This window comes from Melospiza georgiana, chromosome 11 (genome assembly GCF_028018845.1).
Source record: "Melospiza georgiana isolate bMelGeo1 chromosome 11, bMelGeo1.pri, whole genome shotgun sequence".
Classification (NCBI taxonomy): domain Eukaryota; kingdom Metazoa; phylum Chordata; class Aves; order Passeriformes; family Passerellidae; genus Melospiza; species Melospiza georgiana.
Genome location: NC_080440.1, coordinates 14,722,487 through 14,737,654, shown reverse-complemented (window position 1 = coordinate 14,737,654; position 15,168 = coordinate 14,722,487). Strand labels below are relative to the sequence as shown.

The window sequence follows — 15,168 nt, the reverse complement described above, 5'->3', positions numbered from 1 at the left end:
AGTAAGGAAATACCTTCTGAGCTACATTTTGTCAGGCCACCTTTTCCTCCTTTATTACATGTTCCCCTGCTCTTTCCATAGTGCCAAGCAGCCATTCCTTCTCCCCTGCCTGCTGTACCTGCTGCCTCTCTCTGGTCTAAGCCTGATTTTCCTCTCTCAGGATGGGCCCCTGTTCCCTCCTGCTGCACACTGTGCTCCTCCTGCAGTGTGGCAAACAGCATTCGTTTCTCCTGAGCCCTGTAGGATGGCAGTAATACACTGCCACAATTAACATCCTTAAACACCGTTTAATTAATCCACTGAAGCCCTAAGAAATTTTAATTAACAGCAGCTTTATTAGTATTTACTTCACCTTCAACGCGTAAGCTCTGGCAGAGTTTCCAAAGGGAGGAAGGACACTGGCAGAGCAGTTGACAAGACCCCCTTTTCCTGACTTTTCCCTGCTCTGCTGCTCCCAGAGCTGCAGCCAGCTCTGTGCACTGACAAGGACAGTTCCTTCCTCACCCTCCAAGATGAGGGTCAAGTTAACGTCACTCCGCGGCTCTGCGCAATTCCCGTCGTGCACAAGGTTAAATAAATTCACCAAAATCAAGCTTCAAAAGAAGAGTTGTTGGAGTGTGTGATGAACAGCACAGATTGGAGAGGAGTCTGACAGGAAAGCTGAGCTCTGCTCCATTTGGAGATCTCCATGTCATAGCCAAGGTCACAGTGTCTCAGCTGCCAGCCTTGAATGATGTCTGTGGAAAAAGCAGATGCACTTCAGGCTTCCCATGCACCGCTGAACACCAAGCCAGCAGCCTCTGCATTCCTGCAGCCACGCAGACTAACACACAATCCCTCAGCCCCACACCATGGCAGGATGCTGCTGTTCACATCACCAGGATAAAGGAGGATTAGCAGATTTCTGAGGGATCTAACCTGCTGTGGCAGGTGTCCAGGCAGACAAGCTCTGCAGCCTCTTGCAGCAGATTTGTGCTCATTTGCTCAACACCTTTCTCTGGTGCCTCTTACAGCAACACACATTCCCTCCGAGCTAAGGATCATGGACAATTGTTAAGGGAAAATAGGAGGAGAAAGAAAAACACCCACAACATACTATAAATCAAGCTTATGGGACTTGGTTTCTGCTGCTAAAACTGCAATTAACCCCAGGAGCACAGGAGTGGTCCCTTAGGCCCAGACACATGAACTGTGCTCTAAGGACACTTGCCAGGTATCCACAAGTTAGAATGCTGCGATGCTCCCTCAATCTTTAGAATAACTGATGTGATACAAAACTTCAGGGTAGAGAGTCAAATGCTGATGTTCCAGGAAACAGGGACAGCAATAATCTGAAGCACAGATCAGGTGCCTTTAAACTTATTATTTTGCTAAATGCTTGAGGCATGTAACACTACCCAAAACACAGTTGTGGGAGGGGAAAAAAAAATTCTTAATGAGCAACTGAACTAATAATTCAAAACACTATTCTGGTATTACCAAATGACCAGGACTCCTGCTATCATAACTGCTTCAGAGGCTGAGGTCAAATACCACTGCCCTACTTTAATAATTTATCTACAGAACAAATTAAAACTAGCACATATAATGACACCAATTATGCATTACACCGACAAATACTGAGTTAAGATCTGAGCATTGAGAATTCTTATATAACACTGTCTTAAATTTCTAATAAGCAAGAAGTGAACTGTGCTTAAAACATTCCTACTAAAGCCCTACTAAAACCCAAATCCCACACCCTGCCTTGTACAACCCCAGCTAACTTTTTCAGGGCTTTGTAAGTAGTACATGAGGGCAGAACTCTGTCCCATTTCCTGCCTCAGAGCTTAGTAACACACTGGAGCTGACATCAAATCTGACATTTGACTAAGAGGTTTTCTTCCTGAACAATTTACTCAGATCCCAAAGTTTACAAACTGCATGCAGCATCCTCAAAGCAAGTCAGTGCTGAATAAAAGAGGGTCAGGCAAATACCTTGCTGGTTGTCCCCCAGATTAAAGATTAATCTGCAGTACCTAAATGCTAAAGAAGTGTTTTTTTAAGTCAAATTTGTGTTCAGCAGCCACAGTCCTATACAGGCTTTGTACTTCTCTAGTAATGCTACATGAGCACCTTCTAATAACTAACAACGTGACTTCATGCAAGGTAAGAGCCAGGAGTGACCTTTAAGAAAGCTCTCCTCCAAACTCCACACCTGTTACAAAACCCACTCCTGCCCCAAAGCACCCAAGACAGCTCTTGGCTCTCTACCCAAATCCTGTCTTCCGTGAAATTGTTTCACAAGATGGGGGAAAAAAATGTGTTGTCGTTTTTCCTTCTCCATTCTTTCCACACTTGAGCAGTCAGCGCTTACAGGAAGTAGCACTACTGTTGTTTGAATGGCCACACACGTAAGGAGAACTCCTTTTACCATTACTCTCCCCACCAAATACTCTTGTAAGCACACAAGCTTTAACGTCCATTGCAAACCAGAGAATGAAAGGTACTGTGTTACTTGTTGCTGTTGTTCTTCCCTTCAAAACCTGGCAAAAATGCAATAGTGAAAGTCTGAGCATCACCCACAGAGTAGCTGTTAAATTAATACTAGCTGTAGGAAAAGTGAGAGGAGTTCAGGATCCCACCATCACTACCTGAGCCCCAGGCACGGGTTCTGCAGGGAGTCATTTAGGAACAAGACACCGAGACGCGTCCGAGCAGCGCTGGATTTCCCCCAGTGCAGCTGACCCAGAGTTCGCCTTTTCCCACGAACGGGCGCGCTGGGGTGACCCCGAGTCTCCTGTCCTGGGGCGAGGGAGCCCAAACCTTCTGGGAAACAGGCACTGCACAGCCTGGGGCTCTGGGGAAACCCGGAGCAGCGCTTCCCGTGCGGGCCATGCCCACACAGCCCCCGCTCAGAGCCGGCTGCCCCATCCCCTCACAGACCCCCGGCAAACCCCCAAAACCTACCCAAACCCCCTCCGTGCCCTCACAGCGCTGCGAGAGCGGCTCAGCCTCCCGCTCACCCTCACAGCGCCCCTATTACCCCATGGCGCCCACACCCGCTCCAGCCCTCACGACCCCCGGGGGTCTGCACGCCTGCAGCCCCTCACGATCCCCGGGGGTCTCTCCCTGTCCTCGAGACGCCTGCAGCCCCTCACGACCCCTGGGGTCTCTCCCTGTCCTCAGGACTCCTTCAGTCCCTCACGATCCCCGGGGGTCTCTCCCTGTCCTCGGGACGCCTGCAGCCCCTCACGAACCCCTGCGCCTCTCCACATGCTCAGGACGCCTCCAGTCTCTCACGACCCCCGGAGATCTCTCCCTGTTCCCGGGACGCGTCCATTCCCTCAAAGCTTTCCCCCCGTACCCTCATTCCACCTCCAGTCCCTCACAGCCCAGCACAGCCCAGAGCCGCCGGGCACCGCCCTCGGCCCCTCCCCGCGCCTGCGCAGCCCCGCCGCGCCTGCGCCGCGCCCCCCGGCTCTATAAAGCCGGCAGTGCGAGAGCGCAGCGTTGTGTCGCCTTCTCGTCAGCAGTGTCGCTTTGCCGTCACCTCCGGTGTCCCGTCCGATAGCGAGGATGGAGGCGGTCGTGCGGCGCTGCCCGTTCCTGGCCCGTGTGTCCCAGGCGTTCCTGCAGAAGGCTGGGCCGTCGCTGCTGCTGTACGCACAGCACTGCCCGCGCATGATGGAGGCGGCCCCGCCGGCCGCCCGCGCCCTCGCCACGTCCGCCGCCCGCGGGCAGCAGGCGGAGGAGGAGACCCCCGCGGGCCGCCGCGGTGAGTACGGCCGGGGAGCGAGCCGAGGGTCCCTGAGGGGGGAAAAAATAACACAGACATTGCATGTCACGGGGGAAAACTTCTGGAGTAGGCAGGGGTTGCTTAATCCTGGAAATGTCCGCGGTAATAAAATTTGTGATCGTGGTATGAATCAGGGACCGGCCTGTTGGGGCGTCCTGCGGCAAGCCCCGGGTGGGATCCGCGTTCCTGGGTCTCGGAGCGGTGTTTGTCACGGTACGGTGGCCCTTCATGCCACCCGGGAATATTCCTTGGGGAATTCTTCCCCAGGCACTCAGGGGAAGGAGCTGAGGCTTGCAGCAGAGGAAGCTGCACGGCTGAAGAATCGCAGAAAGTCCTCGAAAGAAGGTCGCAGAATCACTGTTAGGTTAGAAAAGACCTCCGAGGTCGAGTCCAGCCTATGGCTGAACACTGCCATGTCTACTAAACCATGGCCTTTACTGCCATATCCAGTCTTTCCTTAAATATTCCCGTTGGGAGTGAAAGAGATATTTCTGCCCCTCAAAGGGTACAGATGTCCCTTGGGTGTTACTGGCATTTTGTGCTTGTATAAATAAAATGTGACTGCTCAGTTAAATAATTTTGAATGGGTCCTGCCAAATTAATTCCAAAAAAATGGATCAAGAAACTGAAACCAGTGTATTAAAATGATGAAGTTGACATATTTTCCCTTCTCTGCCCCCATCTCAGAGGCCAAGAATGTCAAAGAAGCGGCCCAGCAGAATGCAGATGGAGCCCAGCTTCCTGCTGGCCACCCACCTGCCAGCAGTAACCAGAGTACAGGTACCAAATGCCCATTCCTGGCAGCTCAGATGAACCACAAGAAGAGCAATGTTTTCTGCAAAGCCAGCCTGGAGCTGCAGGAGGATGTGCAGGAAGTGCAGGCTGACAGGAAAGGTACGTTCTCTGTGCACTGAAGCAGTGATTCCTCCCAAGAGCTTCTGGTGCCTTCTCGGATGTGGAGCATTCCTGGTCTGACAGGCACCACTGAAGTGATGCAGCTGGGATTAGGGGAGACTGCAGGGAAAAGCTGCTGGAGAATGTAGGTGTTAGTGACATACCTGTGACGTTGTGCAGGGCTTCCCTGGGTGGTTCTGATGTGGGAATACCATGAGCTGTATTTTGATGTGCTGGCTGGCTCTAGATGTGTGAGTCAAGCTGGTACACTCGCACCCAAGCCGATGCTTAGATCTGTAGAGAGTTTTGCCACGGTGCTGGTTTAGACAAAGGCTTTATATCTAAAGCTGGAGCAAAGTGTCAAGACACCAGGCAAGTACCAGCACAAATCCAAGCTTGAAAGCAGGCAAATGGTTTTGGGGTGTTTTTTTTCTGTTTATGGAACTAAAGGGTGTTGGCTGGCTTGCAGTGGTAGTGTGGAAGGGCTGTCCTTCAGAGGAAGGATCTTCTGAGCAGTGTCAGTAAAGCCTTGCTGCCTGTCTCAGAAGGCTTATTTTACTTTCCTGATTGCCTTCTGTGGCATAGTTTAAAAAAAAAATCTGTGCTAACAGAACAAAAAGGAAGCAGCTGACTAGAGCTCTGCTTTCAGTTAGGTGTGTAGCAATCCTTTCAGATGAGTGCTGTAGCTGTATAGTGTGATTCTCTGAGTCATGATGAACCAAAGACATTATAAGGAAATTGCCTGTTGTACTGTGATTGATTAGCAAGGCTAATCCTTCTGTCTTGTGAAAGGCAAATTTGTAAGCAAATAAAACAGTTCATCCTAGCAGGATCAACATGGGGTTTTGGACATGTACTTCCTAAAGATTGAAATGTTGGTTTTACTTAAAATGTTTGCTTTGCTGAATTCAACCTACTTCACTGTTTCAAACCAAACAAACTCACTGGAATTTATTACAATATCTGTAGGTACAGAATTTGCCAAAATACCAAGTACTTCCACGGTGAGAAAGATTGAGGCTGAGGGAGCAGAGCAGAGTGGCTTGCTCGAGAAGTTTAAGGATATTATGCTGAAGCAAAAACCAGAAAGCGTCTCTCATCTGCTTCAGGATAACTTGCCAAAATGTAAGAATGTCTGGAAAACCCCCAGAGGCCTGGTCTGTTGTGATTATTTCCTGTGTGCTGAAGTGTCTGTCTCCTTTCAGCTGTCTCCACCTTCCAGTATGATCAGTTCTTTGAGAAGAAGATAGATGAGAAGAAGAAGGATCACACCTACCGGGTGTTCAAGACCGTGAACCGCAAGGCACAGATCTTCCCCATGGCAGACGACTACACCGACTCCCTGATCACCAAGAAGGAGGTGTCTGTGTGGTGCAGCAATGACTACCTGGGCATGAGCCGCCACCCTCGTGTCTGTGGAGCAGTGATGTGAGTGCTGCTGTGCTCTTAAGAGGGGTTTTCAAGCTGTGTTTTGTGGCAAGGCTTCTGAAAAACTGATTTCTATACTGCGGGACATAAGTTGCTTCTGATGGGATTCTTGGTGTGCAGTTAAGGTTACACTTGTTTCTTGAGTGGTCCCTTAGTGTTCAGATCCAGGGCTACACTGTGTGTATTGGTCACTGATTGTGCTCCTTGGATCTTCTCTAAAAGCCCCAAATGTTACCAGATAAACTGGATGGTATATTGCAGCTGTGCTTGGCCACTGATATCTGACCTTGCTGGACTCCTGAGTGTGCAGGTTGCTCCAAGACCCAGCAGCTGCTTTTTGCTGCCAGTTTTTTAGAACAGTCCTGATTATGTACCAGAACGTTTTCAGCAATGATCCTTTACTCTTCTGTGTGTCCCACAGCAATGCTAATTCCTCTCTTGGGCCTTCTTTAGGGAAACACTGAAACAACATGGTGCTGGAGCAGGAGGTACCAGAAACATATCAGGAACAAGTAAATTTCATGTCGACTTGGAAAAAGAACTAGCTGATCTTCATGGAAAAGATGCAGCACTGTTGTTCTCATCTTGCTTTGTAGCCAATGACTCCACTCTCTTCACTCTAGCTAAAATGCTGCCAGGTGAGATCTCAAACTGCACCTGTGTTGCCACAAAAACACAGCCTTGCCCCAGGCTGTTGGGAGTATGTTTCACAAAGAGCTGTCCAAAGTGAGGATTCACCCTAATCCATTTGCAGAGTGTGGTTTGCTGGTTTTAATATCATATTCAAGTTATGTTCAGTACAAATGATACTATCAACCTATTGAGACTGAGATTTGTGAGCTGGCAACTGCTGGAGGAATTACATAAACTGAGTCTTCTATTCTTGTGGTTAAACTCTACCTGAAAATGAGACAGCAGAATTTGCTTTCTTCCCACTGGAAGGGATGAACTTCTCTCTCACTTCAGAAGTTAGGATAGTTAGATAACTATTTTCTCAAAGCTCTCATTTGTCTTAATTTGAATGCCTAAAATAAACCTCAAATATTCTTGCTTCATGATCTGTAACTTGCTCTTTTGATCAAGAGCATTACTTTCAAGAACAAGCTACCCTTGTTTCCTAAACTCTTGCCATACATAATGCAATGCTAAGAATCAGTTAATGCTTTCTATACTTACTCCTAATGTAACTGGGCTGTAACCTGTTTCCTCAGGCTGTGAGATCTACTCTGATTCTGGAAACCATGCCTCCATGATCCAGGGGATCTGTAACAGCAGGGTGCCAAAACATATATTTCGCCATAACGATGTCAACCATCTCCGAGAGCTATTGAAAAAGTCTGATCCATCCACCCCTAAAATTGTTGCATTTGAAACTGTTCACTCCATGGATGGTAAGCTGACCTCAAAGCCTCTTCTCTGTTTCTGGGGCAGTTAGTCCTCAGATCATCTGTTCTAGGTCTCAAAGTGTACAGTTCTGTAGCGGTTGTCTGGGGGTACTTCTGGAGTTTATCCAGTCGTACAGAAAATCCTAAACTGCCAGTCACTGCTTTGGTTTCTAGGTGCTGTTTGTCCTCTGGAGGAGCTGTGTGATGTGGCCCACGAGCACGGGGCCATCACCTTTGTGGATGAGGTGCACGCTGTGGGGCTGTACGGAGCCCGAGGAGGCGGGATAGGAGACCGGGACGGAGTCATGCACAAGATGGACATCATCTCTGGAACGCTGGGTATGCACAGCCTGGCACTCCTGCAGGAGCTGAGGCTGCAAAGCTGCTGAGCTGCCAAATTAACTGGGTTAGCTCAAAATCAGTCTAGTCAAATGAACTTGTTAAGGGCTGCTGGGGCCTAGGATTTTTCAGAAAGCCCAAGGGATTTAAGTGTGCCCCACAGTTTGAAAAGCTTCTGTTAAGCTACTTACACTGCCTTAGAAATTGTTATGGTAGCTTTGTATGGGGTTTTCTTTTAAGCAAGCTAGGAAAAAGTGCTCCAGTGGCATGTTATACAACTCAAGAAGAAATTCAGGTGAGAATGCTAGTAGAGCAGTTCTCTATATTTAGTAGTACTTAGTTCCTTTATGTGAAATGGAGTGCTCCTAATCTAGAAACCTGAGATGGGGAGTTATGTAAAGAGATTTGGCAAGTACTGAAGCAACTGCTATTATTTGAGTAGAATGCAGGCTAAGGAGTAAGTTTACTGCTGTAATTTGAAAGGTTTTTTAAACACCTTTTAAAACATAAATAAAATTTACTAGAAAAGTTCATGCTCTTTGGAACTTAAAGTCCTGGTTTACAGCTTAATAGGAACAGAAATGTTCACCAGACACCCTAATTCTGTCTATGGCTGTGTTCTGCACTCCAAACATTTGGAAAGAAGGGCTGGTATCAACTGCACAATCACAGTAACAGCCTTGTGTGCTCCTTAGGATCACAGGCTATTTCTAGCATCTCTGAAACAGATTATTTTAAATCTGCTGAGAGACTTAGTGTTGATCACTTGGGGTCACTGTTCAAGTCCTTGCTTGACAATTTGGCTTGGAAGGTCTTCCCCAAAATCAAAAATTGTGTATTTGATAGAGGCATGAACTGTCCTTGCTGTGCAGCAGCTAGATCCACATTATCAAGATCAGCTTAAAAACAAAGCTGCACCATGTGCTGAGTAAATACAAGATTACTGGGTGGGGAGCTGGCGCATGCCATGACCACATTACATGTGTGGTCAGAATAACCCATTCCTCCAAGCGGAACGACGTGAAGCCTTGGAGCTTTTCAATAGGTGGAAAGAACAAATCCAACCACTTACCTTTTTACTTTCTCCTTCAGGCAAAGCATTTGGCTGTGTGGGAGGCTACATCTCCAGCACGAGCTCCCTGATCGACACGGTTCGCTCGTACGCGGCCGGGTTCATCTTCACCACGTCGCTGCCGCCCATGCTGCTGGCCGGGGCGCTGGAGTCGGTGCGCACGCTCAAGGGCGCCGAGGGCCAGGCGCTGCGCCGCCAGCACCAGCGCAACGTCAAGCTCATGAGGCAGATGCTGATGGATGCGGGGCTGCCCGTGGTGCACTGCCCCAGCCACATCATTCCCATCAGGGTGAGCGCTGGGAGTGCTGTTAACACAGGGATGCGGTGCCCATTTTGCTGTCCGTGAGCACACTGTACCATCAGGTACATTAGTTACATGTGCCATTAGTTACTGCCTTCACAAAGTTCAAGCCCACCTTGTTGCTCAGTGGTGGTATGCCAGGAGTATGGCTTAAGCTTAAGTCTGGTGTAAATATAAAACAGAGGGAGAAAAACTATGCGTTTCATACATACCATTAGTTACATGTACCATTAGTTACTGCCTTCACAAAATTCAAACTCACCCTGTTGCTCAGCAGTGGTGTGCCAGGAGCCTGCCTTAAGTCTGGTGTAAATATAAAATAGAGGGAGAAAGACCGTGGGTTTCATACACTAACAGTATACAGAAAATAAGGAAACTGCTAACAAGCCAAAAGATTTGGGTTGTAAACAGCTACCTGCCCAGGCTGCAGTGGTGTTCTTATGCCCAACACAGACTTTTAGCCTTTTTTTCTGGCGTACACATATATTTTGCCATAATTATGTCAACCATCTTTGAGAGCTATTGAAAAAGTCTGATCTGTATACAACACAGACCTTTTGCCTTTTTTTCTGACCTACACATTACTTACCAGCCCTGTTGGATTCTTAGATCTTGCTAAGTTGGGCTGACAATTTTACCAACTCTCATTCTTTTGGTTGCTCTTGTAACTTAAAATTGTGAACTTCAGGTTGCAGATGCTGCTAAAAATACAGAGATCTGTGACAAGCTGATGAGCCAGCACAGCATCTACGTCCAAGCCATCAACTACCCGACGGTTCCCCGTGGAGAGGAGCTGCTCCGAATCGCCCCTACCCCTCACCACACCCCCCAGATGATGAGTTATTTTATCGGTGAGTGGACTCCTGCAGCAGGGCACTGAAGATCCTTCCTGTCTGTGCAGTCTTTGTACTTTGGAAAGTGCTTAAGTTTTAGATGTCGTGAGCTGGATAGCCTGTTTCCACTGCTGCAGCACATCCTGCACACTTCCCAGCTTGGAGTGTGAGGTGTGAAGGTCAGTGCACTGTGACTTGGATCAGAGTTGCAAGGCCACTGCAGCCCAGCCAGGGCTCTTCTCATGCATTGTGCAAACCAATCTTCACATGTTACATGGATTCCAAACTCAGCTGTCCTCAGCTGAGCTGTTAACTTGTCTTAAACATGGATCTGTTCAGAGAAAGTAGATCCTCCTTGATCCTGTCAGGAGAGGTGATGTGAGCATAGCTGAGACTTAGTTGCAGCCCAGTTGTTTCAAGAGGTAGATTGTGTCAGAGTGTAATCCTATTATCCCTGCTCACTTGTTAGGAGAATAAATATGCTGCAACTTCTGCTGCTTCTCTAAAGCAATCCAGTCTTAAGCTTTGATCTTGATAAACTTTTCTTAACAGAAAAACTGCTGGCTACATGGAAGGATGTTGGTCTAGAGCTGAAACCACACTCCTCAGCTGAATGCAACTTCTGTCGACGACCCCTGCATTTTGAAGTGATGAGTGAAAGAGAACGAGCCTACTTCAGTGGCATGAGCAAACTAGTATCTGTCAGTGCATGAGAGCAGCAGTGTCAGTTGGTGTCCAGCTCTAGTATGGAGCCAGTAACATTTTTTAATTGCTCAAGTATTTTAATTGTAGTTGAAGCACTACGCTCTGAAAATAAAGTTCAAGAGCCATGATGCCCTGTTGTGTTTGTGTGCTTCTCTGTGTCCCTTCCAGAACTGGAACTGATGTCTCAGGGGGTGGGATGGCATTTGATGGAATAAAACAGTGCTCTACAGCTTTGTGCCCTGCAGGTGAACTACTGCTTGTCCAATAACTATGCCCAAAGAACTTCACTAGTGCTTCCTGCATGGGGTTTATTTATTATGAAAAGAGAAAATAGCTTCTCTGGGACGTCTTCCTGAAAGCATGCAGGGATAGTTTCTACATGCCCAATAATACTTAAGCACCTTGAGAAGTGCTGCTTATAAGCAGCTTGCACCCATGTTTTGGGAGGCAGGCATTTAGAATGGGTTTAGAATGGCTGTCTCTCTCTGCTACTCTCTTCTTCCTTTGTAGTTTGTGCACAAGCATTCCCCTTCTGGGATTGACTACACTGAGGGAAAAGGTGCTAATGGCATTAAGTGCTATTTTCTGACTACCTGACAGAACACCAAGGTGGTGGATTGGCAGGGGCTGGAAAAGGAAGGTGTGTTCACCATTGCAGGTGGGCTCTGGCTGTAAAAACTGGCAGCAAGCAATATAATAGTTCATGTCTCTGAGAGAAGTCCTTGTGGGATGGCATCAGTACTGCCCATGCAACCCCTCTGGAACCTTAGCAATTGGGTGTAACAGGCCTATCTTATTTAATGCTTTGGTAAATAGCAAAGGCCTGCTTTGAACAGGGGGAAGTAAATTCTCTGGGTGAGTGCCTTTGCTCAGAGGTCAGTATTGGCACAAAGTCAGGCAGAGCACTGAACTGCTCCTGGCAGGTGCAGGCACGTCAGGCACTGCTGCAGTGGCTTTCACTGCCTCTGAGCAGCCACTCTCCCCAGGGACTCTTGTTTTGTGGCTGGAAAGAGCCAGCCTGGCACTTCCCCCTGCTGGCACACTCACGTGTGTGCTGTGAGGCTCCCTCCCACCGGGGATCTGTTAAAGTATCACAAATAGCCATGTGGGGGGGAGATACAATCCCAAATTAAGGCAAAACCATCAGCTGGAAGTCACCAGTTGTTTAAGCATGTACTGAAGCACCCTGCCATTCTCAGAAGAGTTTTATAAAACATTTGACTTTCCAAGCAGTCAAGCTGCTTTGAAAAAGCTCTTTGCCAAGCCAGCCAAGGGGCTGCCTCTGCCACATGCAGGTGCTCTGTAGAAGGGAGGATGTGACCTGCCTGGCCTTGCCATGAACCATTTGTGGCCCAAAACTCAATGCATATGCATGCATCTGTCACAGAGCTCTTCCCATTATCTTTTAGGTTATATTCCTACATTAACTGGAGACATAAACTAACAAGCCACAGCTCCTCCATCAGCCTCTCCCAAGGACTTTGGCCCCAGCACCACAACATGCCAACAATGTCATTGCAAACTCTGGCAACAATCAGGGAACAGCTGTAAGCAATCAGTGTGTGTGGGAGATAACACAACATGTTGACTCACACATGGCCATATTCTGACAGTACCAGGCCACTTGCATTTCTAGCTTTTTTTCACTGAAAGCCTTCAGAATTGGCCCAGTCCATTTTACAAACCACTTCATAAGCCCAGTTTTTCTCCCTAGTTTTAATAATGTCAACTCAACACTTTCTTCTACCAAGGAGAAGAAATAAGACATAGGAAGGTACCAGCTATCAAAAGTCTCCAAATTAATCAGGAAAGAACCAAACTCCAGGATTCAAAGCTGGCAACCTTTGAAATGACAGGAACACGAATAACCTCAGCACGTGGCAGCCAGTGCCTCCCCACCTTTAACATCAGCTGTGACAAATTACCTTTACACTACTGTTGGCAAGCAAGAGTGAGAAAGCAGAACCAGGGCACAGCAAAGAGCCAGCAGATGTCCATCACTTAACTGCAAAAGACAAATCCAATGGCACATTTAAAAGATAAATTCTCCCCAATGGAAAGGACAAAGAAAGAAAAAATAAACACATATTGTTTCCCAGCAAATAAAAATTGAATGGGGGGTTGTATAAGTAGGGATAAGTTATGCAAACTTCAGTTTGGTTCCCAGAAAAAATAATAGAGGAAGTAATCAGTAAAATATGTTTAAGGTCAGACAATGGCAGTGGCAGAGGGAGGAAGCAGGAATGCAGCCATAAACCCATGGCTAACATTTGTCTGGGCCAGAACGATTCATCTAGTTAAATGTTGCATAGCCCTAAACTCACACCCCCCTCCATTTCCCAACCTATTTACACAAAGGAGAAACCCCAGGTGCTACAGGAGCAGCAAAACCATTCCAAGTGCAAGCAGGAGCACGTGTTCCCCATTGCTGGGAGGAGCTGCAGGGGCTTCTGCTCCTGCCATGGCATTACTGCCACCCCCAAACCCACAGCTCTGCCATCCCTGGTGCTTTGCACCCATTCATTTTGGGACACACCCTTGCACTGCACCCTGGCCTGCTGCCAGCAGCTGGGATGGGGGGATGTGAGTGTGGATTCACCACAAACCATTCCTGTTGGGGCACACACTGGCACAAGGCAGCAAAAGCCTCATGCAAGGTAGCCCCTGGCCCAGAGCTGCTAGCCCACCACAGCACAGCTGGACTCTGAATATTTGGGATGTTCTGTGCCCCAGCTACCCTCCAGCTTGATCCCAAGTCCTCATCACCTAGGTTAGGTTAGGTTAGGTTAGGTTTAGGTTAGGTTAGACACCCTCCTTCCAACCTAGACCCCCAACCCTGCACAATCCCAGGGGGCTGATCCCAGATATCCTTACCCCACAGGCAAACAGCCTTTCCCTCCCTGCTGCTGCTACCTGCCTCCTGCCATTCCCCAAGGATTGGAGGGAGGACAAGGGCTCATCTCCCTTTGCCACAGGCACCTGAGGTTTTATAGCCCAGGCGCCAATTGACTCTTAATTCACACATTCAGCTTACAACCCGGTGTAACTCATTTGCAGCCCCTCTGCTCCAGGTCTCAGGGGAGTGGAAGCCAAACCTGTCAGCTCCTCTGAGATTTTGCCCTTTCCCACGTGGGAATCCCATAAAGAAAAGCATCACAGTCATATCATTTACTCTGCAGCTCGTTTGCTGTGGAGTCCATGAACCTTTGTGTGTGAGTGTTACAAGCCCTGAGCACTGGGGCTGGGTGTGGTGCTCAGCCACAGCCCCTGCAGCTGCCCCTCCTGTTTGAAACAGGCTGTGCCCGCTGTCCCCTGCCCAGCCAGGCAAGTGCCACGTACCCTGAGGTGGCACAAGCCACTGCTGGCCAAATGTGGCTTTCCCAAGCATCACCTCAAACCCCAGGCCTTCTGCAGCAGCAGCAGCAGCAGAGACTGTGATCTCCAGCCTTAAAGAGAAGCTGGGATGGGAAAGGAAAGCATGAGATGGGGGACATGAGATAGGATGTGAGGGGACAGGTGATAACAGAATAGGAAGGGATGGAAGATGGAGAATGGGCTGGAGGATAGGAAAGGACGTGGAATGGGATGGGACAGGAGACAGGGTGAGATAGCAGGGGAAGGGTGCCCAGGCTTTGGGCTGCCCCGGCCATCTCTGCCACGACCATGAGCCTTTGGCACAGGGGCTGTCACCTGGAATGGCTGCATGGCAGGGACTGGGGGCAGTGTGTGGGACAGGTGGGAAAAGGGGCACAGCCCTCACTCCCCCTCAGTATTTGGGCAAGCTAAAAATTACTGAGCACAGAAGGGGAGGAAGATCTGAAGGAGAAGGGTGACTCAGCTTGTCAAATGACTCCGGTGGCATCAGCCAGGCTTATTAGCATTTATATACAGAGGGAGCTTCCCTGCACCGAGGCTGCTTCCTGCAGAGCAGCATCTTCCCTCCTTCTCCACGACAAAAAGAAACTGATTCAGGGCTGGATTTTTTTTTTTTTTTTTTTTTTTTTTTTTTTTTTTTTTTTTTGCATTAAACCTGTCTTTAAAAATATTTTACAGCAGGCCTTGCAAATCTTCCACCTCATCCTGGGCATGGAGGGTAAAGCCAAGACATGGCAATGCCCTGACCTGGGTGAGGAGCCTAGGATGGAGGCAGACCCCACTGCATTCCCAGTTCTTCTCTTGGCTCTGCATCCTCCTGCATTCCCTCCTCATGGCCAGGCAGGAATTCACTCGAGGCAAGAGAACAGCCCCAGGAGCACCTTCACAACCTTGCAGAATCACCAGCCATTAAAATAAGGAAAGCTGGGCTGAGCAGGGACGCTGCCTCCTGCAGCCAGCTCAGTCTCTGGGCATTGCTGGAGTGGCCCAGTGTAAAAATCTCTGCCAGGCACTGTGGTTGTGCCAGAGCCCTGGACTGTGGATGTCCTTCAGGGTGC

The 15,168-nt window shown here is 48.5% G+C and overlaps 1 protein-coding gene across 1 annotated transcript; it reads left to right on the top strand.

The window, feature by feature from the left end:
- The first annotated feature begins 3,479 nt into the window (after positions 1-3,479).
- Positions 3,480-10,863, top strand: ALAS1 (5'-aminolevulinate synthase 1). The gene is made up of 10 exons (XM_058032253.1): positions 3,480-3,757; positions 4,466-4,672; positions 5,642-5,797; positions 5,878-6,100; positions 6,554-6,738; positions 7,312-7,491; positions 7,660-7,824; positions 8,917-9,185; positions 9,886-10,048; positions 10,583-10,863. The coding sequence occupies exons 1-10, from the start codon at positions 3,559-3,561 to the stop codon at positions 10,741-10,743; spliced, it is 1,908 nt and encodes a 635-aa protein (XP_057888236.1). The 5' UTR covers positions 3,480-3,558; the 3' UTR covers positions 10,744-10,863.
- Positions 10,864-15,168: the final 4,305 nt, after the last annotated feature.

Coding starts and splice junctions, on each gene's coding strand:
- ALAS1 (XM_058032253.1), top strand. CDS start 3,559: ATGGAGGCGGTCGTGCGGCGCTGCCCGTTCCTGGCCCGTGTGTCCCAG. Junction 6,101..6,553: donor CGTGTCTGTGGAGCAGTGAT/GTGAGTGCTGCT, acceptor GGCCTTCTTTAG/GGAAACACTGAAACAACATG. Junction 9,186..9,885: donor GCCACATCATTCCCATCAGG/GTGAGCGCTGGG, acceptor TGTGAACTTCAG/GTTGCAGATGCTGCTAAAAA.